This window comes from Mercenaria mercenaria, chromosome 3 (assembly GCF_021730395.1).
Source record: "Mercenaria mercenaria strain notata chromosome 3, MADL_Memer_1, whole genome shotgun sequence".
Lineage (NCBI taxonomy): Eukaryota > Metazoa > Mollusca > Bivalvia > Venerida > Veneridae > Mercenaria > Mercenaria mercenaria.
The window spans coordinates 86,749,830-86,777,715 of record NC_069363.1 but is presented as its reverse complement, the minus strand read 5'-3'; the positions used below and the strand labels follow the sequence as shown (position 1 = coordinate 86,777,715).

The 27,886-nt window shown below is 34.8% G+C and overlaps 1 protein-coding gene across 1 annotated transcript; it reads right to left on the bottom strand.

Moving 5' to 3' along the window:
- Nucleotides 1-23: 23 nt before the first annotated feature.
- On the bottom strand, nt 24-27,602 carry LOC123524157 (spindle assembly abnormal protein 6 homolog). Its single transcript, XM_045302127.2, has 17 exons — nt 27,309-27,602; nt 24,778-24,838; nt 21,328-21,407; nt 17,108-17,212; nt 15,723-15,897; nt 15,245-15,322; nt 14,342-14,461; nt 13,900-14,016; nt 13,364-13,496; nt 10,674-10,810; nt 9,340-9,483; nt 8,726-8,851; nt 7,551-7,632; nt 5,886-5,998; nt 3,976-4,098; nt 2,090-2,247; nt 24-973 (listed from the first exon to the last, which is right to left on the bottom strand). Exons 1-17 carry the CDS (start codon nt 27,371-27,373, stop codon nt 751-753), a joined length of 2,040 nt encoding a protein of 679 aa, XP_045158062.2. The 5' UTR covers nt 27,374-27,602; the 3' UTR covers nt 24-750.
- Nucleotides 27,603-27,886: the final 284 nt, after the last annotated feature.

The window sequence follows — 27,886 nt, the reverse complement described above, 5'->3', positions numbered from 1 at the left end:
AGAAGAGAAAAACACAGTTATCTCTTTTCCTTCATAATATATTTTCAACATTTGAATTTTCATATAGAATTTCATTGACATGATACAAATTACAACAAAACATACATAACAAAAACATATTTTAACATATTAATTAAATACATAGCCATTACATAGCACAAATTCAAATAAATGAAAACAGCTTCTAAATTAGCTCCCCTGTCATGCAGTTACTCTCGTTCTATGTACTTCAATTTGGTACTGTATCCTTTACAAGAATAACTACAATGCTTTATAATGATAAAAGTATTCAGTGAGGTATTTCTTTAGACATAAATACTACATATAGTACATAACATGATACATGTATTCCAAAATTTTCATCACACTTGACCTGTTTTTTTCTCATACTTCCCGATTGTATACAGAGCTCATTTTTCAAAGTATTGTTCTGTGTATCTACTGTGACATACCCGATTGCATTTGTTCATGCTTTCCCCTCCAAAAAAAATATAACAAACTATACATATATATCTTGCATGCCACAGTCTGATAGTGCATGAGACTAATTTTCGTGAACCAGTCTCAAATGCGACGGATACATTCTTGGTGGTATAGCAGAGAGTTTCTTTAACTGATGTTAAATTTCATGGTATCACTCTCCTGTAATACTGACTTAATTCCATGAGGGCGGCTACAGAAAGTACGTGTGAAGAAGGAGTATTGCTTTGTGTGAGATTGAACATTTCTTGCTACGCGTTTCAGCTACTATCAAGATCCTTTCTGACCTGGAAAATACGCTGACGCTAGTGGGGGTGGTTGAGAATGCATTGCTTTAGGTACGACAACTTGTTGCTGACTGAGCCGAGAACTGATGTGCGAGCCTAGACCAGAGTGTATCACAGGAGGTGAAGCACTTCGTGTTGACGACACACCCCGTAATGGTATTGCATCTTCCCGTTTTGTCAGATATTTTGGGTCTAGTGGTGGATCACTGAAAAATGCAGATTAACATTGTTATCTACTGTAATCTATACTCCACTACAGTTTATGATATTTACCTTTCATGTCACACATTTCTCATATGTAATACTGTAAAATCATAGGTATTCATGAGGGATTAATTTTCGAGTATTTCTTAGTTGAGTCAATTCGTGAAATTGCAGTAAATTTCCCATTTATATCTATCTGGAAGTGCCATCTTGGCTATATTCATGAATATTTGTGCTGCTAATTCACGAATATTTATGCGTTAATTCATGAATATTTGTGCTGCTAATTCATGAATATTTGTGCTGCTAATTCATGAATATTTATGCTGTAAATTCATGAATATTTATGCGTTAATTCATGAATATTTGTGCTGCTAATTCATGAATATTTGTGCTGCTAATTCATGAATATTTATGCTGTTAATTCATGAATATTTGTGCGTTAATTCACGAATATTTAAGCCGCTATATTTTCTGCTTCTCACTTAAAAATATCAGGGGTTTGACATGAAGGCAGTACTTAATAGCACAGTGACAAAAAAACCTGTATCTCAATACTGGCACAATTTAGATGCCTGTATTGTCGTAATCATTGTGTTTATCTTTAATCTGGATGTGAATTGCCTCTTTACAAAACAAGGTAAACATTGTTGAATCACAATTCGAAAACAAGTACACTGAAATCATTTAATTTCGTGGGCACAAAATTTTTTGGTAATGGTCATAACAGCTTTTTTGTGTGGACGTGAATTTGTGAATTTAAGCATATGAACATAAAATGAATAGGAATTTTACATGTTCTTTGGGATTAAATTTTGTGGATTGACGAAACCACGAAATCCATGAAAATTCCCTCACAAAAAATGATTTTACTGTAAATCATAACATAGCTATTGCATACCGCTGAAACATGACTGACTGGAGAGTCACAAGCGGAATCACAGAATGCTGAATTTAATGAAGTGAATATACATACATTTAAAAGAAATTGCGATGGAATTTTTCTTCAATTTTGATGTCATTGAATTCTATATACCAAGTTACGACTGCATTTTGAAATCCAGTGCTACAACACAAGATGTAACACACTGATCATGGGACGTATGGTAATGACTTACTTTTCTTTATCCCCCGCCGAGTGATTTGAATGGTTAGATCCTGGTGAACTGTGTCGACTTGTTGGTCGAATCTCCTCTGGTATAGGGGGCGCTCCATTCCGTAGTGAATGTGGTATGGGGAGACCACTCCTTTTGGGATTACCAGGATTATACTGAACCTGTTAATTATGACAAAAGTAAGTACGGCTTTTATGTTGCCTCAGTCTAATTCTACGTCTTTCTTTTAAGTTCTGTTGGGTTATCCTGACACAGTGTCAAATCACATGACAACTTTCCAGCTTTTAATGGTAGAGAAAGATCCAATGTGGCCCTCCAGGCATGATTTCATCACAGGTAGGCACCTTGGTAGAACCATCAACCTTCCATAAGTCAGCTGGACAGCTTTCTCACATGAAGGAATTCTAAGCCACAATCAAGATTTTGAAACCTCAGCGGTGAGGGACAAGTGATTTGAAGCAAGCAACCTTATCAGCTCGGCAATGGAGGACCTTCTAGTTTAAAGAGTAAAATGGACAACCACACAGTGAAGTGATATATGATCAGCACCAGCCAACTTTGATCATACTATGGTTATTTATGCCTGAAAGGATAATGTGTAAACCAACAAACACTAATTACAACATTTTGTTGCAGCCTGTATACCAAATATGATATCAACAAGACCATTGATATCTATTCAGAACAGTAAAGTTCATCTTTGTAACTAGAGTGGTGGAACCTATGCTCGCGGTATTCCTATGCTCGCGGTATTTCGGTAATTACGCTCTCTGCAGAAGCACTGATAAAAATATTTCATCATCCTATGTTCAACACCGACCAGTGGAGAAATGCCTTTACAACAAACGTAGTGATAGCCGCACGTGCCGCTCACGTGAAGTATACAGCAGCCGATACATTTTACGCAATCTGTATCCGTCGCACAAATCTCAGACAAATATGTAAAAATCACCCAACTAAAGTTAATTTTTTAGAAATCATGCATTACATTCAGATATAAGATACGTTTAAGAGCAAGATGTGATGAATGTGACGCCTGGCTACACTACGAGTGCCTTTCGAACCATGAAAAGATCGATGTTGATCTTAGTATTTTGACAAAGTCTAAATGGTTCTCTCTGAGATGTAGGGAGGAGTAAATTTCCTACACACAAAAAAAAGTGTAGAAAACATTAGTGAGTTAATCACTGTGACAGTCGTTGTTTGAATCTTTAATACTTGAACATTCTGTTTTTAATAACATTATCATACGTTTTAAGTTTTGTTCTAATAGTGACTCCATTCATGTAAGGGAAATACACACATAGAGGCACATACTAAATTCTATCCTCATTTCTTTTGTTTTTTCACATAATAAATGAGTAATGTTCTAAATATTATATTCGCATATGCTTGTTTGTTTATTTTATGCCTGCTGAATTTTTTTTTCGCCCTTAGTTTATTCGATATTACATACCGCCAGCATAGGTTCCCTTCAGGGCGAATTTTCACCTTTTCACGTATGCCGTGTCGATAGCTCACGAGACGACTAAGTCACGTGATGACGCACATCAACAATATGTTTCGATAAAAGGAGAATAACTTTATGTTTTTGCATAGACAAATCGAAACAGTAATTTTTTCTTGCTTCTTAAAAAGTTTATATATGTACAAAATACCGCGAGCATAGGTTCCACCAGTCTAATTTACAAAAGACAATACATGCTACATATGGAGATATTCATCCTCCACCTCTATTTAATGTGGAGAAGTTGTGAACACTTGTGGAGAACATGTAAACACAACAGGAATATCAAGGGACCTATTAGTGTCAATGACAGTCCTACAAAATGGAAATACTGTGGAAAAATGGTTTAAAACCCAAATAAAAAGTAAAAAATCTTGGGTACCTGAGGACCTTTGTGTTGGTTGGGGTAAGGACGAGGTACACCAACACCCATACCTCTATCCCCACCAGGATGTGTGTGACTGGACATCTGTGTTGAACCATAACTTGATGTACTGTAGTTGTGCTGCAAAATAAATATCAAAATTAAAATCCTTATTCTTTTGAGAACCAAGATCTATCCAAAGGACACCATGCTCGAATTTTTGACAACTTATAAGTTAAACTTGGCAAAACTTATGAAAATGAATTATTTTATCACAATTTATTACAATTAAAATTTTATTATGGATATGATAACAGTTCAACAAAATTATTTATGCCAAATAAGGGCCATAATTTAAATAATAAAAAAAAAAAAAAGAAACACCTCTAAGTACATTTGATTAGAAGGCCGGCTAATGTGAAGTTTCAATTGTAACTGAGAGACAACTTGAAAGTTGCGCTAAGAACTTTTGCCACATTTTCTATTCACATTTTCCATTAAATACCAAAAGTTATCTAACTTGGCTTTTTCAGTAGGTATCATGACTGGGAAGCATAGAGTGATATTTCAATCCAATACATAAATGGCTGTTACCGAGATACAGCTCGATAAACAGCTTTTTCTTAGTTGAAAAAGTGGTCATAATTTGCACTGAAATCAACCAAGAGTTATCTAACTTGGTTATTTCAGAAGAACTGATGACTAGAAAGCCTTGTGTGAAGTTTCAATCCAACATATGCAAAGATAACTGAGATATGAACCTGCAAGCAAAACTTTAACCAAGATGTGATGCTGGCACCAAGGGGAGTAGAACTGCTCTGACCATTATGTAAAAAGTCATGCTAAAATATCTTTCTGGATACCTATACTTGTGTAGTTTTAGACCAGACCTTCTGAAACTAGTCACAATGATGCTAAGTTGTTCATCAAAGCAAGTTCTTGCAAGACAGTGCAGTCTGGAAGACAGCTATATCCCCCGCCACAGTTATGGATAGTGAAAGGGTTGATGGTATTGGGTGGAAGCATCGACATTGTTAAGTATATTTTATAGTCCATGTATGACGAGATCAATGAATTTGTTCCAAGCGACATGCTGACCTTGAGTTGTGACCTTGACCTTGAACTGACATGGCTGAGTCATGTGCATTGTCCTGATGAGGTGATCATCTGACCCAAGTTTCATGAAAATCCTTCAAGGGGTTTAGGAGATACAGATCGGACACAAAATGGAAGGCTCGAACCTTTGATCTTGAGCTGTGACCTTGACCTTGAGCTGACATGGCTGATTCATGAGCTCTGCACATCATCTTGATGAGGTGATTATTTGACCTAAGTTTCATGAAAATCCTTCAAGGGGTTAAAGTTATATGGAGGGTACTCAATTGTTACGTACAGACGGAGACCATTACTATAACCGGGCCCCACCACTCGTGGTGGGGGATTAAAACGTTGGTGTAAGTTTACCTGGTAGGAGTCTTTAAAAGATTCTTTTGTTCTTATTTCTGTATGCCCTACTGAGCTTATTTCAAATACTTGAAAGATGTACTTGTGTAATTTTAAGAGATTAAGTTTGGGGAAGATCTAAGAAGCACTTTGTCAAAAGAATTAAATTCGTTTTTCCTTTCAGATGATCATACATAACCAGCAACTGAGTTATGTCATTTGGATAAACATCAGAAAGTTTGGTAGACGCATCCAGCTCACAAGAAAAATTAATTTCAACAGCTTTTCTATTACATGTATTATCTCAGAATGATGGCCTTTTGAAGGCAGGGAGTTTCTGAACAGTAACAAAGAGACATGAGAAAGTAGTAAAGGAATATGTTGGTCTAAAAATAACCCAATCAAATCATTTACATAGGACAGTAATGCTGAACAAATGTTTGAGCTGTACATCTTTTATCTGGTTATTAATATGGACAGCTTACCAGAGCAGCTCCAGAGGGTCGAAAGCTACCAGCGGATCCTGGCATTTCAAATGTACCAGCTCTGTGATGCTGTAACTGTGTCTCATTGATCTGTTTGTTTAACCACTGTATCACTGAAATTAAACATTACTTGTTCAAACACAAAAAAGCACACCATTATGGTAAATTCCTATTACCTTATTCAGGAGTGTGATTGCTCATTCACTAAAGAAGAGGAAATCAGTGGATATCTCCTGCATCTTTTAAACAAGAGCACCGCCTTGCGGGTGCTGATGCTCATCTGATTTTTTTTGTATAATAGAAATATTGTCCTACCCATGATTTTCTAAGTCTAAAAAGGGCCATCATTCTTGCAAAAAGCAGGATAGAGTTATGTTTCTTGACGTAGAGCATCCGCTTATGATGGTGAAAAACTGTTGCAAGTTTTAAAGCAATAGCTTTGATAGTTTATGAGAAAAGCTGACTTAAACATAATACTCAACCAAGATAACTGATTTTCTAAGTCCAAAAGGGGCAATAATTATTGCAAAAAGCAGGATGGAGTTATGTTTCTTGATGTACAGGGTCAGCTTATGATGGTGAACAAGCGTTGCAAGTTTCAAAGCAATAGCTTTGATAGTTTAAGAGAAAAAAGTTGACCTAAACATAAAATTTAACAAAGAAATCTGATATTTTCTAAGTCCAAAAGGGGCCATAAATCTTGCAAAAAGCAGGATGGAGTTATGTTTCTTGCTGTACAGGGTCAGCTTATGATGGTGAACAAGAGTTGCAAGTTTTAAAGCAATAGCTTTGATAGTTTAGGAGAAAAGCTGACCTAAACATAAAACTTAACCAAGATAACTGATTTTCTAAGTCCAAAAGGGGCAATAATTCTTGTAAAAAGCAGGATGGAGTTATGTTTCTTGAGGTACAGGGTCAGCTTATGATGGTGAACAAGTGTTGCAAGTTTCAAAGCAATAGCTTTGATAGTTTAGGAGAAAAGTTGACCTAAACATAAAACTTAACCAAGAAATCTGATATTTCCTAAGTACAAAAGGGGCCATAAATCTTGCAAAAAGCAGGATGGAGTTATGTTTCTTGCTGTACTGGGTCAGCTTATGATGGTGAACAAGTGTTGCAAGTTTCAAAGCAATAGCTTTGATAGTTTAGGAGAAAAGCTGACCTAAACATAAAACTTAACCAGGCAACGCCGACGCCGATCAAGTGATGACAATAACTCATTTTTTCTTCTTCAAAAAATCAGATGAGCTAAAAACTGCAACGTTCGCACATATCAGATACCTTTTGTTTCATTTTTCCTTTAAAACGAAGAAGAAAAAAGGACAAATCACACAATCATTCAATTCTTTTACATAAAATATCATGTTTTCTGCCAAAACAGATATTTTCAGGAAGCAAGTTTGGAAATTTCAAATTAAGGAAAAATTAAATAAATGACAGTTTTATTAATTTTGTTAATTGGGATTTGATTTAAATGGATTGGTGAAAGCAAGAAATCGTTGAACATAATTCTGCCCCAAATATCATTAATTTCTACTTCTTATATTTTTGTTGTTTATTTGAGTAAATTTAACCTTTAGTCTGCTGGTAATTCTGCCTTTGTGACCAGTGCAAACCAAGATTAGCTTGCACATTAGTAGTGCATTAGTAATGTGAAGTACTTACCATTTTCATTTGTCTTTAGTAATTCTCGGCATTCTTCTAGTTTTTGAACAGTAGTCTCATAGTTCTCTTTCAGGGTTTTGTTCTGAAAGATATTGCAAAGTTCTTTAACAGTATATATCACTTAAAGTCTGACAGATTGCTGTCAACTTAACTTGAATCAAAACCTATCTCTCTATTTGTAATTAAATTGAAGAATTTCTCACAGTATTTTAATTGAGCTCCACAATATGTGACTACCCTCGTTAGTTTGCGTATTAGTTATCCCAGTCATCTGGCTAGCGTTTTGCAGACAAAGTATATCATCCCACTAACTGTTAACAAAATGGTGAGAAAAGCAGCAGGTATGTTTGTTTTTTTTTGTTTTTCTAAGTCACACCAAAATAGTTCAAATCATACGGATTATTTCCAGCTTTAATGGCGGAGGAAAGGCACCGGATGTGCCTCTGAGCACTATTTTAGGCACTGGATTGCACCTTGGTTGAATGTTACAACCACAAACATTTCAGAAGCCACTTGGGTGGATTTCTCTAATGATGAATCAAGACCTTCACCAAAATTTGTTTACACTAATTTATTTTAACTTGGTCGTGATAAAAGCTTTAAACTTACTAGAACCACTCTTTTGTTCACTTCCTTGGAAAACCAGTACTGGTGTCATTTGAGATGTGATTGTGACCTAAATTAACTAAGATTCAAACCTTGAAAAGGGTTGCTTCACCATCAGAAAGATTTACCAGTATGGTTCTAACTAGCTGATTACAATTTCAGCTGTTGATTTATCCAAAAGTTACATACAAACAAGAGCTGTCCGTAAGACTGTGCGCTCGACTTTTCTCAGTGCTTGACTCTGAATTAGAGCTTTGCCAGTAAAAACTTTAACCAAAAAATTCTAAGTTAAAAAGGGGCATAACTCTATCAAAATTCAAACAGAGTTAAAGGGATTGTTTCTCCTGGTGTAGAATTTGATAGTAAATAACTATTTTAAGTTTCAAGTCAAAACTTTGATAGTAACTGAGATATTTGACTTTATCAAAAACTTTAACCAACGGCGACGCTGGGGCGAGTGCAATAGCTGTACTTTTTCTTCGAAAAGTCGAGCTAAAAATAGTGTCTCTTGACAATCGTTTACACTAAGAAGAAACCATGACCCTGTATGATTTTAATCAATGGTTTACCTGCTCTGTTTTTTGGTTTTGATCATTTTTTGAGGTGGCAAGTTCATGACGTATCTTCTCTAGTTCAGTCTCCTTCTCATTCAGTAACTTTTCTTGTTCTGTGGCAATCTGTGTCCGTAACTTTATCTAGACATAAAAATTCAACAAAATAAAAAAAAAACGACCTTCACAATGTCTGATAGTACTGTGACCTACTAACTGAGCTAACTTAGTAAGCTATCTATATTAATCTATCTAAAATAATCTTATACAATATAGGTAAATTCATGCCAAAGACAAACAAGACCATAATGCATGCCTATCATCTTGAGGGTCATCAAAATGACATGTTGACCTGAAGCAATGTTTGGAAAATTCTGGGTACAAAAACTTTTGAATTCTGACTTGGAAAATTGACAAATCTAATGTTTTAACCTTTATAATAAATAAAAGTGTTAACAGCAGTTTTCTAGACTTATGCTTCTGTACATCATAATTTTTATACCAATACATCTTGTCTTACAAGAATGAATCAAGTGACTTTTACGAAAACAAAGACACAGTTTCAAATGGCCATCTATTTATGGATTAAATCATCAACAACAAATCTAATCATAAATTTTAGCAACACCTACTTTTCCATGGTAGTTTTTTATTTCTCCCTGCAGTTTTTTGATGATTTCATTTCCCTTCATCAGCTCTTCTGACATGGCCTTCATTTTATTAGTAAGTTTGTTGATCTCCTTCTTCTGACTTTCAATGTCATCTTCAAATCGTCGCTGAAAAACAAATTTACAAATTCTATTAGTTTATACAGATTTATTTTTTGTTGGTTTTAAGTCATGACAACACAATTTAGGTTACATCGCAACTTTCACAGCTTCTGATAGTGGAGGAAGACCTCTGATGCCCCTCCAGAGATTATTCATCATGGGTGAGTGCCTGAGTTGTAACATCGACCTTCAGTAAGCCAGCTGGACGGCTTCCTCACATGAATTCTACACCCCAAAAAATTTTGCCGAGGCACAAGTGATTCAAAGTAAGCGACTTTTACCAACTGGCCACAGGGGTACCAAATCTTGACAGAGTAGCTCAAACTTTATCAACTGGCAAAGCTATCACAGAAGTTGGTTTAAATGACACCAAATCTCTCTAAGAGAACAATTACTGTTGTTTTTCAAGTATATACAAGAAAAAATGTGTACAGACACACCAGTGTTAAGCAGCCAACTAAGGGAGTGACACAATCTGACTGTTCAAGCTAGGTGGCTACTTAAGACAAATTGAATTTAAAACGAAGTGTCAGTTTGGGAAATTAGCTGACTGGCTGTTAAGGCAGGTTAATTTGTATTTCCATCTGAGGCATTAGAAAAGAAGTTATCCACTGGATAATGTTTTATGCAACTCTGTCTTGGTGATTACTCCAAGTATCTATTCTTCAAAATACAACTGGATAACAAGTGTATGCATGTCTCCAAAAGCACTTATTACAGTACAGTAAGGAATGAGTATAACTGCAGAAATCAATGAACAAAGTTTACAAATACAAAACTTCCACATTGCAAACCCCTTAAATCATTCAATGTAACTTTAATATCTACAACTGATTTCACCACCTTAATAGATCCATGGTAGTGTACGCTATTAGTGTGGGAGGTCGGTGGTTCGATCCCTGGCCATGTCATAACAAATACATGAAAAATAATACTGTTAGCTCCCCTTCTTGGCACTCAGTATTTAGGGGTTGTACGAGGTGGCAAAATAAGCCCAGACAAGTATCTGTTACTGGATACCATCTTTGTCACACAAGAGCTTTGTAGCTTGTGTATCTATTGATTAAATGTCATGTTAAATAAAGCTTTACTTTTACCTGTTCTTTACTTTCTGAAGAGTATAGCATACACAATACTTAAAATTCTTTCATAACTTTTGGAAAATCAAGTTAAAGATTTAAGAATAAGAGTTCTACCTTTTTATCTTGTTCTGCACCTAACAAGTCTGAAGATTTTGTTAATACTTGTTCTTTGTCCTTGATTTCTTGCTCAAGAACAGCAACTCTCATACGTAACTGGTTGATTATCTTCTCTTGTTCATGGTAATCTGCATCTATTATAAAAATCAAATTTTAAAACAAAACAGAAAAAAAAGCACTTCAAATAATTTTTGAAATGTGTCATTTTTATTATTGTAAAGGAGCTTTACATACAAAGGCAGCCATTCATCCTCAACCAAGGATCTTATCAGATGGACGGAGTGAGAGAAAGCCATTTAAAATAGAGAAAAATCCAATAGATACAGTCATGTTTACTATGTTTCAAGTTTTTAGATGTTCTCTTTTAACTGCAAAACAGTATTTCAACAGCATTTTAAGTGAAAGCATATTTCAAAACATGCAAGATATTACTGCTTTGGGACCTTCATGACTGAGTGGTTAAGGCCACTTACATCAAACCACTTACCTCTCACTGCTTGAGAGAGATGAGGAAATTAGCCAGCTGACTTGTGAAAGGTTTCTGGTTCGACAAAGGTGACACTTTAAGTTAAAAAGTTTTTTGACATACATGATGTTGGACACACCAAGAAAAATGATATTACAATGCACCCTTAAACTGAATAAAATTCTTAACCTTTACCCTGCTAAGTTTCTTAAATGGGCTGGTCTACCATTCAATTTGGGCAGTACCATTTATTATTTGAAAAGGTGTTCACTGACAATATACAGACTGAATAGCGAACAGTGCAGACCATGATCAGCCTGCACGGATGTGCAGGCTGATTTTGGTCTGCACTGGCCCCATGTTCACAAAACATTTTTCGATCTCAGCTGAGTCTGAGTTTGATATTTTAATATCAATTTTGCTAAAAGTTGAAGGTTAAATTCCATCTGAGACAGACCATCAATACTGAATAGCCATTTGAAAATAATTTTGAGTATAAAATTAAGTTTTAAACATACTATTTTGATATAAATGACAAATAAATTTTCATTATCAAACTCAGCTGAGACTGAAAACGTTTTGTGAACACGGAGCCAGGTCGCAAAGGCAAAAGAACTTGCCGCCACCAGGTTAACAGTTAAGACCCTCTGGAAGCATAGGAAATAGCAGACTCAGTTTGATTAAGAAGTAATGCAATGTGCAAAACATCCCATGCCCCCTATCACTTGCTTAAGCAAAACTCTATATACATTAAATGGCTTCAGTAATCCTGGGCCCTTATTCATTAACATGTTAAACCTGAAATTCAGACTTAAAATTTTAAAGTGATAAATTTTTATTTTGCTATCAATGTTAAATCAGCATAGATAGAAATGAAACTTTGCATGAACGTGCATTCTGCAGGTACAGACAGCTCTGCAGAACTTCATCAGTACAGATATACCGTTCTTAATCTTAAGTTTCAGACTTGAAAAGAGCTGTCACAGAAGACAGCGTGCTCAACTATTTCGATGCTGGATAGTGAAACTGAGGAAGCTGGAGCTGTCACTAGAATGTTTAATTATAATAATGAAGATACTGGACAATAGCTTGAGTCTGTGTCAAAAGTATTAAATAATAAGAGAGATAAAGAACATTAAATAAGTATAATTCTAAGCAAAAATGGGGATAATTCATGAAATATTGGTGCAAGAGTAATTTTGCACCTTGTGTCGTATGACGCGGGTGATGATGCGGAATAATAAGTTTGAATCAAATCCATTTAGTAATAACTGAGATATAATGAAAATGCATCAAAATCAACCTTGAAGACTAAGTAAAAGGGGGGGGGGGCATAATTCATGAAATATTGGTACCAGAGTTATGAACCTTGTGTCATATGATGTGGATGATAAGGTGGAACAACTACATTATGTTTGAATCAAATCCATTTGGTAATAACTGAGATATAGTGAAAGTGTTTCAAAACTTAAACCTGAAATTATAAGTAAAAAGGGGGGATAATTCATGAAATATTGGTGCAAGAGTTATGGCCCTTGTGTCATATGATGTGAGTGATGATGTTGAATAACCATTTCAAATGAATCAAATCCATTTAGTAATAGCTGAGATAGAGTGAAAGTGCAACAAAACTTTAACCTGAAATTCTAAGTAAAAGGGGGCATAACTCATGAAATATTGGTACCAGAAATATGAACCTTGTGTAATATGATGTGGGTGATAAGGTGGAACAATTATTCTAAGTCTGAATCAAATCCATTTCGTAATAACTGAGGTACAGTGAAAATGCATCAAAACTTCAACCTGAAATTCTTAGTAAAAAGGGGGGGGGGGGGTCGGATAATTCATGAAATATTGGTGTGAGAGTTATTACCCTTGTGCCATATGATGTGGGTGATGATGAAGAATAACTGTTTTAAGTCTGAAACAAATCCATCAAGTAATTACAGAGATAAAGTGAAAGTGCATCAAAACTTTAACCAAAGTGCAGAAGCAGAGGGATGCCGATGCCGGGTCGAGTATGACAGCTCTCCATACTCTGTAGTCAAGCTAAAAAGTCAATTTCGGACCCAGAAAATATAACAAATATGAGTCCAAGTATGGGGAGACTTTTCAATATTATAAAACAGATAACTGCAGCAAACCATTACGAAACATAAATCTGATTCACAAATAAATTTAAAGAGAAAAATCAATAAATATTTTGTGTGTAACATTTTACCTAAAGAAGAATTTTGTTTTCTAAGACTTTGTACATCTTGTTTTAGATGTGTATTTTCCTCCTCTAAAGTGGAGAGTTTGGATTTTAGATCTCTAATTGTTGCCTCATTTTTATATCTCCTTTCAGTGAGATCCTGTAAAAAAGTGAGCATATTATATGTAATGTCTGACAAATTTATTTGACATGAAGAGCCAAAAGACACAACAGTCCATGTTTCATGTTTAATTAATACTTGGAAATTCCTAAAACTATGCCAGGGTGCATTCTGGTTCTACCCTTATCATAAAAAGGCACAAAACACAAAAGAAATTAGTGAAAAGTAAAAGTTCTACAAAGTTCAGTTCAAACTGGAATCAAATTTCTTTTTCAAGATGGCAAGTTTTTCATGAATATTTGGTAACTTTACCTGAAATTTAAACCTTAAGTATTTTTGAAAATTCTAACGCACTGAATTGTAATAAAAGAGAATCCTTAACATACAATGCAGATTTTAGTAAGGCTGCTTTTCTAAATGAGACAAAAGTAATCGATGGTACCTTATTAACAGTTTCTATATCATACAGTCTACTTTCTAACTGTTGAACCATTTTGTTATGTGACTGTTCCATCTCTCTCCTCTCCTGCTCCTGTCTCTGCTGACTGCTTGACTGAAGCTGATGAATATATAAGCATTTAAACATAAAAGTATTCAAAGGAGGCATTTTTAAAATTATGTACAATACAGTACAATTTTTTTTGTTTGGCTTAACGTCACACCAACACAATTTTAGGTCATATGGCGACTTTCCAGCTTTGTTGTACTTTGTATTTTTCTCCTAAAATATCAACAGATTTACCGGGAAATGATATTCTTGATTTTTGATATTCAGTGTACATTGTATGTACCTATCTGTTTTAAACAAAAAGGAGTTTGATGACTCTTAAATGAGTAGCTTTAAGAAATAAAACCGCCACCAACACCACCGTTATGAAGTTTACCTGGTAAGTTCTTTCTTTTTCTAGAGCAATTTCTTGTTTATGTCTGGCAATCTGATCATTGAGTTTAGCTGTCCACTCTGCTTTCAAGTTGTCTAGTTCTATTGTCTTTGCATTAAGTAACTGCAAAAAAAAAACAACAACAGGTAAATACATTTAAACTACAAGAGCTGCAACAGGTGATTATTTTCACCTTATACCGGCCGGATTGTCATGTGCTTTCAGCAAGTACATGTTCTGACAAATTCTGTATGCGATAGAGATACCGGTAGTGAATTTGTGATTATAATATAAATCCTTATATAATTATATTTGTGCTAAAAGTATGCTGTCAAATAAAAGACAGGCCAGACCAGATACATACCAATAAGGACTATCATAAAACTAGTTTTTATACAAATATCAACTGATATAATACATTCACATACCATTAAGATTCTTGTGTAGAAGTTATGGCAGGAAAAAGCAGATCATCCGGAAGAATTTCAAGTTAAGTTATTGAATAAACATGCACAGTACTGGTGTATCAAAGTGCCAGTATACACTGTGAAACATCCCTCTCTCGGGCATCCATTGTCAGTACTGGGGCTGACTCAAGTGGTGCTCGGCCATTTTCCTGATATTGCATATGATGATGTGAAACACTACTGACTGGAGCATTTGGCTTATCTCCTTGCGATTTCTGGCTAAATCTTTTTACTGCAGTCAAGTTTTCTTTTTATATCTTTTTGAATATTCAAGAGAAATCTATTTTGATTTGAATGTTTTCATCATTCTTCCTTTTTCCACTCTACTGAGATTCTTAAACTCTGTATTTAAGCATTGTCAGGAAAATACTATAAATTTATCAATATTGTGACTGTCACCCTAAAATAAACAAATTCTTCCATTAAATATAAGACAAACCTCTTGTGTATTTTTCAATCTGTGATTTAAATCTGTGTCTGTATGTTCCAGCCTCTGCTGAAGTAAACTGTTAGTTTCCTGAAATCAAAATATCTGCAATGTTTGACCTTACAAGTAACAATGACTGAATACGAAATGAAATCAGTTTTTTTCTCTTTTTTTTGAAAAATCAAATTATCATGGGTCTGACATACAGGTAGACAAAAAGTGACCTAAAAAACATGATGACTACCCTTGGAAGCAGTTCATTACATTTTCAACTTGATAAATATCAAGAAGAAAATAAAGTATCAGAAAATGAAAATTTTCATCCCTATTTACGACTATGACTAAGCGGGCAAGGCCCTTTTAAAATGCTAACTGAAACCTGAATTGGTGACAAAATTTCAATTAACTGTATAAATTACATTCATCTAAGTCATGTACAGAATTGATCTTTTCCAAGCATTTAATGTTATTGGTATATGATTAAAAATACCTTGAACTGTTTCAAACAATCAGCCAAGTATTTTTTCACATCAGCATCTGAGCCTGGTACAAACTTGAGGGAGAGGTGGTTTAAATGTTTGAATGGATTTGTCTCAACTATATTTAACGTGGCGGTAGATCTGTCTCCACTGTAACTGCCCTGGCTGATTATATGAAGTACAAACCTGCAAATAGAAAAAAAAAACAGATACCAGATCATCCCAAAAAATAAGAATTTCAAAACAGCAAAAAGCACAGTATAGACTAGCAAAAGATACAAGGACACTGCCTGGAAGTGTCTCGCCCACAGGATCTTTGACTCAAGAAATAGGTGCAAAATGAGTTTTAAAACCAACTTCAAAAGTTTCGAAGCTATATACGTAACAATTTTTTGAAAAATGGTCATTTCTGTGAGTTTTCAAAAGCTGATTTCTACATGGTTAAGGTCACTACAGGGGCAGGACTCACCATGGGGGTGTAAAATGAGCTTCTGAACCATCCTACAAGGTTTCAAAGCAATAAATGTAATGGTTTTTTAAGAAAATGTGATTTTTAGGCATCGAAAAATCTAAACAAGAGCACTGCCTATGGGTGCCATCGCTGAGCTGCAAGTGCTGGACGATATGTAAGAAAAAATTTATAGTTCAGATTTTCTAAGTATAAAAAGGGCCATAACTCTGACAAAATGCAGGTTAAGAGTTATGGTTTTTGACCTACATTGTCCCCTAATGATGATAAACAAGTGTGCAAAGTTTCAAAGCTGTAGCTCTTATAGTTTTTGAGAAAAAGTGGACCTAAACAAAAATTTTAACCAACGCCAACGATCAAGTGAAGACAATACCTCATACATTTTTTTTTCAAAAATCAGACAAGCTAAAAATGTTAATTTCTTCGAAGTCAAGGTCACTTGGGGGCCCAGGACTCACCATAGGGGTGTAAAATGAGTTTCTGAACCATCCTACAAGGTTTCAATACATGTTTCGGTTTTTGATACACTGCAACTTTTATGAATTATCAAAGGCGTCCAAAAAAAATCTAAAAAATGCTAATTTCTTCAAGGTCAAAGTCACTATAGGGCCAGGGCTCACCAAGGAGGTGTAAAATGGTTTTTTTAACCATCCTACAAGGTTTCAAAGCAATATATGTAACGGATTTTGAACAATTTTCATTTTTGTAAATATTCAAAGGCGTAAAAAAAATCTAAATAATGCTAATTTCTTCAAGATCAAGGTCACTAGGGGGCCAGGACTCACCACGGAGGTGTAAAATTAGTCTCTTAATCATCCTCCAAGGTTTAAAAGAAATATATGAAACCATTTTTGAGTCAATCACAAATGCTGATGCTGTCGCTTTCTCCTAGCAAGTACTGATGCACCAAGAAAGGTTTTCTCTTACTTTGGAATATCCTTGTGTTCCTCTTTCAAGCACATCTCAAGCAGGTCTATAAACTTCTGTGGGAACGCTCCAAAATCTACCAGTAAACCCTGCTGCATCTTCAAACTAAAACATACAAAGTAAGAGGATAGCCATGCACGACTTCTTTTCTTTCTATAGCAGGGTCATTTGCAGGCATCTTCCCCTTAGAACATTTATCAGTTTTCCCTTAAAAATAACTTTACATACTTACTCTGCAATATTTTTGCACTGACTGCTATTCAAAACAAGAGGTTCCGTAAGACAGCCAAGCTTGACTATTCGAAATATTGTCCCAGAAGCAGGAAAATATTACCCAAAAAAGTTAAATATCAAAAGAGTTTTAAGTTCAAAAGGGGACATAATTTAACCAAAATGCATATCAGTTATGGGACTTGCTGCTATCAACTAGTTTTATAACCCCGAAGACACATGTGAAGTTTCAATTCAATATCTGCATTAGTTTTGGAAATAGAAACTTGCATGTAAAACTTTAACCAGAATTTTCTAAGTCCAAAAGGGGGCATATAATTTGCCCAAAATACATGCCAGAGTTATGGGACTTGACCCAGTGAGGTTGGTAATTGATCTAGAAAAAGGAAAAATAACTTTCAAATTTATATGCCTTTTAGTAATAGCTGTATGTACTTGCACGCAAAACTTTAACCAGGATTTTCAAAGTCCAAAAATAGGAATAATATGCTCAAAATACATGTCAGAGTTATGGGACCTGACCCAGAGAGGTTGGTAATTGACCTAGAAAAACAAAAAATAAGTTTCAAATTTATATGCCTTTTAGAAATAGCTGTATGTACTTGCACGCAAAACTTTAACCAGAATTTTCTAAGTCCAAAAGGGGGCATAATTTGGCCAAAATGAAGGTCAGAGTTATGGGACTTGCTGCTATCAACTAGTTTCATAACCCCGAAGACACTTGTGAAGTTTCAATTCAATATCTGCATTAGTTTTGGAGATAGTAACTTGCATGTAAAACTTTAACCAGAATTTACTAAGTCCAAAAGGGGGCATAATTTGATCAAAATACATGTCAGAGTTATGGGACTTGACCCAGAGAGGTTGGTAATTGACCTAGAAAAAGAAAAAATAAGTTTCAAATCTATATGCCTTTTAGAAATAGCTGTATGTACTTGCACCAAAACTTTAACCAGAATTTTCTAAGTCCAAAAGGGGGCATAATTTGGCCAAAATAAAGGTCAGAGTTATGGGACTTGCTGCTATCAACTAGTTTTATAACCCCGAAGACACATGTGAAGTTTCAATTCAATATCTGTATTAGTTTTGGAGATAGTAACTTGCATGTAAAACTTGAACCAGAATTTTCTAAGTCCAAAAGGGGGCATAATTTGCTCAAAATACATGTCATAGTTATGGGACTTGACCCAGAGAGGTTGGTAATTGACCTAGAAAAAGAAAAAAATAAGTTTCAAATCTATATGCCTTTTAGAAATAGCTGTACGTACTTGCACCAAAACTTTAACCAGAATTTTCTAAGTCCAAAAGCGGGCATAATTTGGCCAAAATAAAGGTCAGAGTTATGGGACTTGCTGCTATCAACTAGTTTTATAACCCCAAAGACACATGTGAAGTTTCAATTCAATATCTGTATTAGTTTTGGAGATAGTAACTTGCATGTAAAACTTTAACCAGAATTTTCTAAGTCCAAAAGGGGGCATAATTTGCTCAAAATACATGTCATAGTTATGGGACTTGACCCAGAGAGGTTGGTAATTGACCTAGAAAAAGAAAAAAATAAGTTTCAAATCTATATGCCTTTTAGAAATAGCTGTATGTACTTGCACACAAAACTTTAACCAGAATTTTCTAAGTCCAAAAGCGGGCATAATTTGGCCAAAATAAAGGTCAGAGTTATGGGACTTGCTGCTATCAACTAGTTTTATAACCCCGAAGACACATGTGAAGTTTTAATTCAATATCTGTATTAGTTTTGGAGATAGTAACTTGCATGTAAAACTTTAACCAGAATTTTCTAAGTCCAAAAGGGGGCATAATTTGCTCAAAATACATGTCATAGTTATGGGACTTGACCCAGAGAGGTTGGTAATTGACCTAGAAAAAGAAAAAAATAAGTTTCAAATCTATATGCCTTTTAGAAATAGCTGTACGTACTTGCACCAAAACTTTAACCAGAATTTTTTAAGTCCAAAAGGGGGCATAATTTGGCCAAAATGAAGGTCAGAGTTATGTGACTTGCTGCTATCAACTAGTTTTATAACCCCAAAGACACATGTGAAGTTTCAATTCAATATCTGCATTAGTTTTGGAGATAGTAACTTGCATGTAAAACTTTAATCAAAATTTTCTAAGTTCAAAAGGGGGCATAATTTGCTCAAAATACATGTCAGAGTTATGGGACTTGACCCAGAGAGGTTGGTAATTGACCTAGAAAAAGAAAAAATAAGTTTCAAAGCTATATGCCTTTAATTGATGACTGTATGTACTTGCATGCAACAAGAGCTGTTGGATGACAGCGCGCTCGACTATTCGAAGAATTGATTGAAGAATAGGGTCAAAATATTTCTACAGATATTCAGACAAAAGAAAAAAATACATTAGACAAACAATGTTCCCATATTTGTGGATTTCGGTAAGTCTTGCACTAAATGGCAATGTGTGAACCAATTTCAAAGTCCAAAAAGGGCCATTATTCAGCCAAAATAGTTGTTAGAGTTATGTACACTTGCCTACAGATGGAAATCATGATGATAAACAAGTGTTCAAAGTTTAAAAGCCATATGTCAAATAGTTGTGACAAAACGTGGACTTGTATGAAATCAGAACCAATTTCCAAGTCCAAAAAGGGCAATAATTAAGCCAAAATATATGACAGAGTTATGTACTCTTTCCTACAGATAGAGACTATTATACTGAACAAGTGATAAAAGTTTCAAAGCCATATGTCAAACACTTTACACAAAATATAAACTGGTACGAAAAACTTAACCAAGATTTCTAAGTCAAAAGGGGCCATAATTCAGCCAAATTCCTTGATGAAGTTATGTACTCTTGCCTGTAACTGGACATGGTGATGGTTAACAGGTGTTGAAAGTTTCAAAGCTTTATCTTCAAAGACTTTGTCAAAATATGAACTGGTACGAAAAACTTAACCCAGATTTCTAAGTCAAAAAGGGCCATAATTCAGCCAAAATCCTTGATGGAGTAATGTGCTCTTGCCTATAACTGGACATGGCGATGGTAAAAAAATATTGAAAGTTTCAAAGCTTTATCTCAAAAGACTTTGTCAAAATATGAACTGGTACGAAAATTTCTAAGTCGAAAGGGGCCATAATTCAGCCAAAATCCTTGATGGAGTTATGTACTCTTGCCTATAACTGGACATGGTGATGGTAAACAAGTGTTGAAAGTTTCAAAGCTTTATCTCTAAAGACTTTGTCAAAATATGAACTGGTACGAAAAACTTAACCATGATTTCTAAGTCAAAAGGGGCCATAATTCAGCCAAAATCCCTGATGGAGTTATGTACTCTTGCCTATAACTGGCCATGGTGATGGTAAACAAGTGTTGAAAGTTTCAAAGCTTTATCTCAAAAGACTTTGTCAAAATGTGGACTGGTACGAAAAACTTAACCAAGGTGTGGTGAGTAGGATAGCTCTACTTATTCTTCGAATAGTCGAGCTAAAAACTTAACCAAGGTGTGACGCCGACGCCAGGGTGAGTAGAATAGCTAGACTATTCTTCGAATAGTCGAGCTAATAACTTTAAGAAGAAATAGAAATATTGAAGTTCAATTTCAGTTATAATTATAATTATGCATTAACATTAACCAAGAATTATATCTTGCTGAAAATAAACATATTTTTATTCTTCAAATGATACACTGATTTTCAATGGGAGAAGTTGTCCAGTATACTTCTATAGATTAAAAAAGATAAACTGATTATGAAAAATATCTTAAAGTTGACGTTGTAAAGATGATGATGTGGGCCGCTATCATGCATACTTTAAATACCCTTAAAAATACTTCAACAAATGACCACAAAAACAAATATATTATATTTGGGGAAGTAAAAATTTCAGATTTGGTACATTTGTAGCAGATACATTCTTTTTCAAAATGATACAAGTTTAATACGTCTTTGTTGGCTAGTGTTGAAGTTATGGCAACAGTCTACATACTTTGTGAACAACCCGTATACACTTACCTCTGGAAATCCTCCTCCCCAAGCCTCAATGTATACAGGAAGAAAAGATCTTTGTCATCTGTCAGTCTCACCACCAGCTCCTAGAAGTATGATAAAATATGTTTAATATGACTTACTGTCATTGGGTTCAACTTTTTCATAATTTATTTCAGTTTTGAAACTGAGCCTAGTTAGTAGTTACAATGTAAGTTAACTGTGTTCTTTGATTTCACATCAGTAGTTACTTGAACAAGAACTACAAACATGAATCAGAGCCATCAGTGGTATTTTTATTGCAAATCTATATGACTTTAGACATGCTGTCTAAAACAGTCTTCTGTTGTAGCTTCAGTCAGAATATTCACCTTGCCTACTGTTCGTATTGCGCAACGTTCTAGATTTAAACAGACTAACCTATACATTTAAGGCGAAAAATAATTTCTCTCAAAAATACATAAAATGTGAGTACTCTAAAATGACTATTATTTACATAAGAGTTTTGCAAAATATTCCTACAATATTTTGAGATAATGCAGAAAATTTACATTCTTCTTCCATTTTTACCGATATCTAACTAAGTATCATATAATTACATGTATATACATTCTTAGTAATATGCCAAGCTTGGTGGAATTCAACATGTACATGTTGAAAAATTTCACTCAAACTGTGGGGGAAAAGTTTTGTGCTCTTCACCATGTTCACTCTCTTACTAATGAGCTAACAAGGAAGACTAAAATAACACAAAACAAGCAAATTCGATGAATTGGAATCCCCCGCCGAAAGGGTCAGAGTTGAGGAACGGCAAAAAAATATATCCTGCAAAAGGTTAAGAATGTTACCAAGAAGCAAATAATTTCATTAGTCAAATCAAATTAAAAGAAAATGAATGGTTTGTTTGGGGGGGGGGGGGGGTGAGGATACAACAGTTTACATGTTGATTATAAATATTGGTAGAAAACGAACAAGAGCACCGCCTTGCGGGTGCTGACGCTCATCTGATTTTTTTTGTGTAATAGAAATATTGTCCTACCCATGATTTTCTAAGTCTAAAAAGGGCCATCATTCTTGCAAAAAGCAGGATAGAGTTATGTTTCTTGATGTACAGTGTCCACTAATGATGGTGAAAAACTGTTGCAAGTTTTAAAGCAATAGCTTTAATAGTTTATGAGAAAAGTTGACTTAAACATAATACTCAACCAAGAAAATGATTTTCTAAGTCCAAAAGGGGCAATAATTATTGCAAAAAGCAGGATGGAGTTATGTTGCTTGCTGTACAGGGTCAGCTTATGATGGTGAACAAGTGTTGCAAGTTTCAAAGCAATAGCTTTGATAGTTTAAGAGAAAAAGTTGACCTAAACATAAAACTTAACCAAGAAATCTGATATTTTCTAAGTCAAAAAGGGGCCATAAATCTTGCAAAAAGCAGGACGGAGTTATGTTTCTTGCTATACAGGGTCAACTTATGATGGTAAACAAGTGTTGCAAGTTTTAAAGCAATAGCTTTGATAGTTTAGGATAAAAGCTGACCTAAACATAAAACTTAACCAAGAAAACTGATTTTCTAAGTCCAAAAGGGGCAATAAATCTTGCAAAAAGCAAGATGGAGTTATGATTCTTGACGTACAGGGTCTGCTTATGATGGTGAACAAGTATTCCAAGTTTCAAAGCAATAGCTTTGATAGTTTAGGAGAAAAGTTGACCTAAACATAAAACTTAACCAAGAAATCTGATATTTTCTAAGTACAAAAGGGGCCATCAATCTTGCAAAAAGCAAGATGGAGTTATGTTTCTTGCTATACAGGGTCAGCTTATGATGGTGAACAAGTATTCCAAGTTTCAAAGCAATAGCTTTGATAGTTTAGGAGAAAAGCTGACCTAAACATAAAACTTAACCAGGCAACGCCGACGCCGACAACCGCTCAAGTGATGACAATAACTCATCATTTTTTTTCAAAAAATCAGATGAGCTAAAAATGAAAAAAAAAAAAAAAAAAAAAAAATGGGGGGGGGGGGGGGGGAGGGAGGGGGGTGACCAATGTAAGGTGGTGACCAGGTGTAGGTACACAACATCACATGTTTATAATAAATGTGCATGGAAAAGAATGGAAGAAGTTTAATGAAATTCTTCCAATTGGTTGGTTTGTTATGTACAGATCTGTGGATTTTTAAACAATTAAAGGGCAATAACTAAATGGAAAATTGAACAATCGAAAAAAAACTTGAAGGGCATCGTCGCAGTATCTTGGTTCATGTCTATTTCAAGTTTGATGAAATTCTACCTGCTAGTTACTGAGAAATGGCTGCAGACGGACATTTTTCATTAAATCAAGGGCAATAACTCTGAGGGAAATTGACCTATCAAAAAAAAAAACTTGACGGGCATCAGCGCAGTATCTTGGTTCATGTCTATTTCAAATTTGATGAAATTCTACCTGTTAGTTACTGAGAAATGGCTGCAGACAGACATTTTTTATTAAATAAAGGGCAATAACTCTGAGGGAAATTGACCAATCAAAAAAAAAACTTGATGGGCATCATCGCAGTATGTTGGTTCATTTTTATTTCAAGTTTCATGAAATTCTACCAAGTAGTTACTGAGAAATGGCTGCGGACGGACGGACGGACAACGCCATTTCAATACCCCCCTCCCGATTTCATCGGCGGGGGATAATAAATACTCTATCATGCAGTTGAAAACAGTGTACCAGTATCAGATCAAAAATAAAATAAAATTTATATCTCAGTGATCTCATCAAGAAACAACCTCTTGTTGAATTAGACTGTTAAGGAATAAATGATTCTATTATCATAACATTTTGACCAGATGCTTACTTAAAAGTGAGTTGGCAGGGGGAAATTCTGTCAAACATGTCACATGTAATCAGTACTATGACCGTAATTCTGGGAAAACACCATGCTATATGTTAACATGGTACATCATATCTTTGAAAATATTGCCATGATATCAACTGACAGGCAATAAATTATTCTGTATGTCTGTCTGTCAAGGACAGTTGCTTTCTCAATCTTTGCAACAAATTTGGACAATGCCAATAAGAAACCTTGCCAAAGCTCAGCTTTTCATTTCCAGCAGTCCCTCATGTTTGGAAAACCCTGTCTTTTACTGGTAAACATGGAAGACTATAATGCAAAAAGAAAATGTTTTGGGCTTTTAGAGGTAATTCTGACCAAACATGATTAAATCCCTTGGTTAACAGGCAAACACTTTATGGACATCACCACTGCTTCATCTATATAATTATCTTGCTGTTTTTTATGAGACATGGACATAATTAAAGTCACATGGTATAAACTACCACCATCTAATGATGTCACGTTCCCAGAGTGGTGAGAGGCAGGAGATTCAAACTCATCAACTTTAACCACTTAGGTCCATTGCTCAAGATCCCTTAAGTACAGCATAAGTAGTATCAGGTAGTCAACTACTGAATACACAATTCACTTTACCTTCCGTGTTGTGGGTGAAGTCACTGTTGCCATTTCCATCTTGATTGACACTGAAGCCCTCCTGAAAAAGTGATGATGAAAACTATCAAATATTTTGATTTTTAGGTTCAGCATTGTCAATATTTTTTTTGTCTTAAACAATATTTAAATATAACACAACCAAGCAAAACTGAGCATGTCACAAGATATTAAACTGCTCCTAGTCCAAACAAGAACCCACCTAAAAAGTGAAAACTTCTCCAAACTGAACAATTTACTTAAATCTTTTAAACCTGGAAAAAAACCTTTAATGAATATTGAAACAACAACAACATTTACAAACAAACAAACCCAGAAAACCCTAATAAGTTGTAACCAAACTAATGTTTATAAAAATTTCTTTAACTTTAGAGCAAAATTTCAAGTAATTTCCAAGTGTAGGAACATTGATATTTCTTTCATTTTGTCACATGAATGTCGACTTATGGTACTCAAATTGTATTGCGATATGTACTGCATCTTTGCTTCTGTATCCCGATATATATTGTATCATGAGACTAGCATATCATTACACACCTCATCCCTATATAGGCTGCTTGATAATGATTTAGAGAGTTACCGCTGATTCAAAAGTAGACCTTACAAATTTTCAGTTCTCTAACAACCGTCAAAATTTGAAAATGAATTCCAAAAGAGAGGCAAACTGTAACAACATGCCATCACAGCATATTACTTTTGACTTTTCAAATTCCCTACTTGCAGAGGAGACTATTTGTCAGTTTTCTCAATATCGATAATTCAAGGGCCACAACTCCAGAGCAACAAAGACTATCCATTTAGTTACTGAACTTGGCGATAAACATTTTAAGTTTTGTAAACACTGGATAAGAACTGCTCAAGTTATTAAGTGGACACTGTCAATTTTTTGCAATTTTAAGTAATCTAAGGATTTCCTATTTATTTAAATGCTCATATATTCTCTTTAGAAAGGAGTTTTGTATGAAAATTGTGAAGTTTGATACTGTGCATGAACACTGTCAGGTTATGATGTTGCATTGAGGTCAACAAGTAACTCTGATGTCATGAGGTTACGCATAACATTGCGCAGACTTAATATGTACTTAAACTGTTGTTAAAACCATTTAAAAGACATTGAATAAAAAATAATTCCAAGGAACCGGACACCTAGCCTATCCTCAAGGGCTTTTCTAGGTATTGTGTAATCAATTTGTTTATGAAGTGTGTAATGAATCAATTAAATTTATCATTGTTTTGTTTGCCTAAAATAGCAATTTATTAACCTGTACTGTAGACAATGCTAGGCTGAATCTGAACCTTTTAAAATCTCAATAGTTAATAACTATTTCAACAATTGTGACAAATTCTGCTAAAGGATTAAAATGAAGGAATGTGTTACCAAGGTTTAAAAATGTGTTCTGCAAAGTGAATGTTATAACATAATTGACACAATCTAGACATACGTAAACAGCATATATGTTAAACATTATTTGGCATCATCAACTTCTGTTTATCAACATATGTAATGGTACAGACATGGCCACATAAGGGGAGAATATGACGTGTCAGGCAGCCGGTTAGCTCAGTCGGTAGAGCACTCTCCCTGTAAGCGAGAGGTCCCAGGTTCAAGCCCTGGACTGACTGCTCATTATTTTCACCCTGTGACATTTGACGCCCAATGTGCGACCGTGGCATGCTTGCTTGGCCAGTCTTACGACGCTTGCAATATTATGTACCTCCGGAATTCGAGGATGAATTTCCAATTCGTGTGGGCTCTGTATGTCTTGATCACATAAGGGGAGAATGTGTCAGGCAGCCGGTTTGCTCAGTCTATACAGCACTTGCCCTGTAAGCGAGGGGTCCCGGGTTCGAATGTATCACCTTATGTACCAGACACTTTATGTACCAGCACTTTATGTACCACTTTGGACACCTTATGTACCACATGTATGATATATAGTGGATGATCATTTTTGTATTGATTTGATGAAAATGTTATATTTTCTGTTACTTGAAATGTTTTTTACTAAATTTAAAAGTTAATTTTCATAATTAATAAGGTAAAATTTAACTCTTTCTCATAGAAATGATAACAACATTCTATGGACTTGAGCTGATTAAATCAAAGTTGTTTTCACAGGTAATTATCACAACTTCACAGTGCTATACTATGATGTAATTACTATATAATATATAGGTGGTACACTAAGTGTCAAAGTGGTACATAAAGTGTCTGGTACATAAAGTGACTGGTACATAAGATGTCGCACCCCCCGGGTTCAAGCCTCGGAATGACAGCACACGTCACAGCAAAATAATAACAACTAGGCGTCTAGTTACTGGACTGCCCTATAGAGACACTTCTTTATGAAAAATTATAGGGGAGAGGACTATAACAATAGCATTATTGCATAGGACTGGGTTTAAACAAACTGAAATTATATCAGACACAAAGAAAACCTTCACAAGGCAGGTTTTGTACCTACTGGATAGCTACATTCCCAACAGAAACAATAATTTTATGGCCAGTTTACCTGTCTTCACGGTCGGTTGACTTGAACACAACTGGAATTCTTTTAGCATATAGTTCATCAGCCATGTTTCTAAAACTTCTTTCATCGATAAATACAGAATAGAAATTTACACTTTGACCAGTTGTTCAATAATATGGCAATAAAATCAGTTGTAAAATGAACGAAAAGTCATTCATTCAAATCTTAAGAATTATGTCAACAAAATGTCATTTATGGCATTCACTTGTGTATTGATAAAACAGCCAATACAAAGTTTGTTTTCTGTCAGGTTCGGACAAGATTGACATTCGAATAGTCCCGCTCCTGAAATTGTCAATAAAATTTATTTAAGACGAAAAATATGAAAGCTGCAAAGGCCAGCCTTTTAACTGCTTTCGTATCATTTATTTCACATATATTTCCAAAAGTATATAAAATATTACCTTATATTTATTTTCTGTTCTAAAAATAAAACACAGTCACAAAATACGTTAAAGTATTAAATTAGTTGATAATTATTCGTCTACATACGTTTTACTTTTAAATGCAACATGTCTATATTTCAATTTTATAATTTGTTTTCAATATTGTCTCCATAA

Bases quoted from the DNA above. Each gene is read 5' to 3' on its own strand.
- LOC123524157 (XM_045302127.2), bottom strand. From the start codon at position 27,373: ATGGCTGATGAACTATATGCTAAAAGAATTCCAGTTGTGTTCAAGTCA. The intron at 15,898-17,107 runs GTAAGAGAAAAC...TTCTATTTGCAG, and splicing joins GAACACAAGGATATTCCAAA to GTTTGTACTTCATATAATCA. The intron at 10,811-13,363 runs GTAAAATGTTAC...TTTTTATAATAG, and splicing joins AAAACAAAATTCTTCTTTAG to ATGCAGATTACCATGAACAA.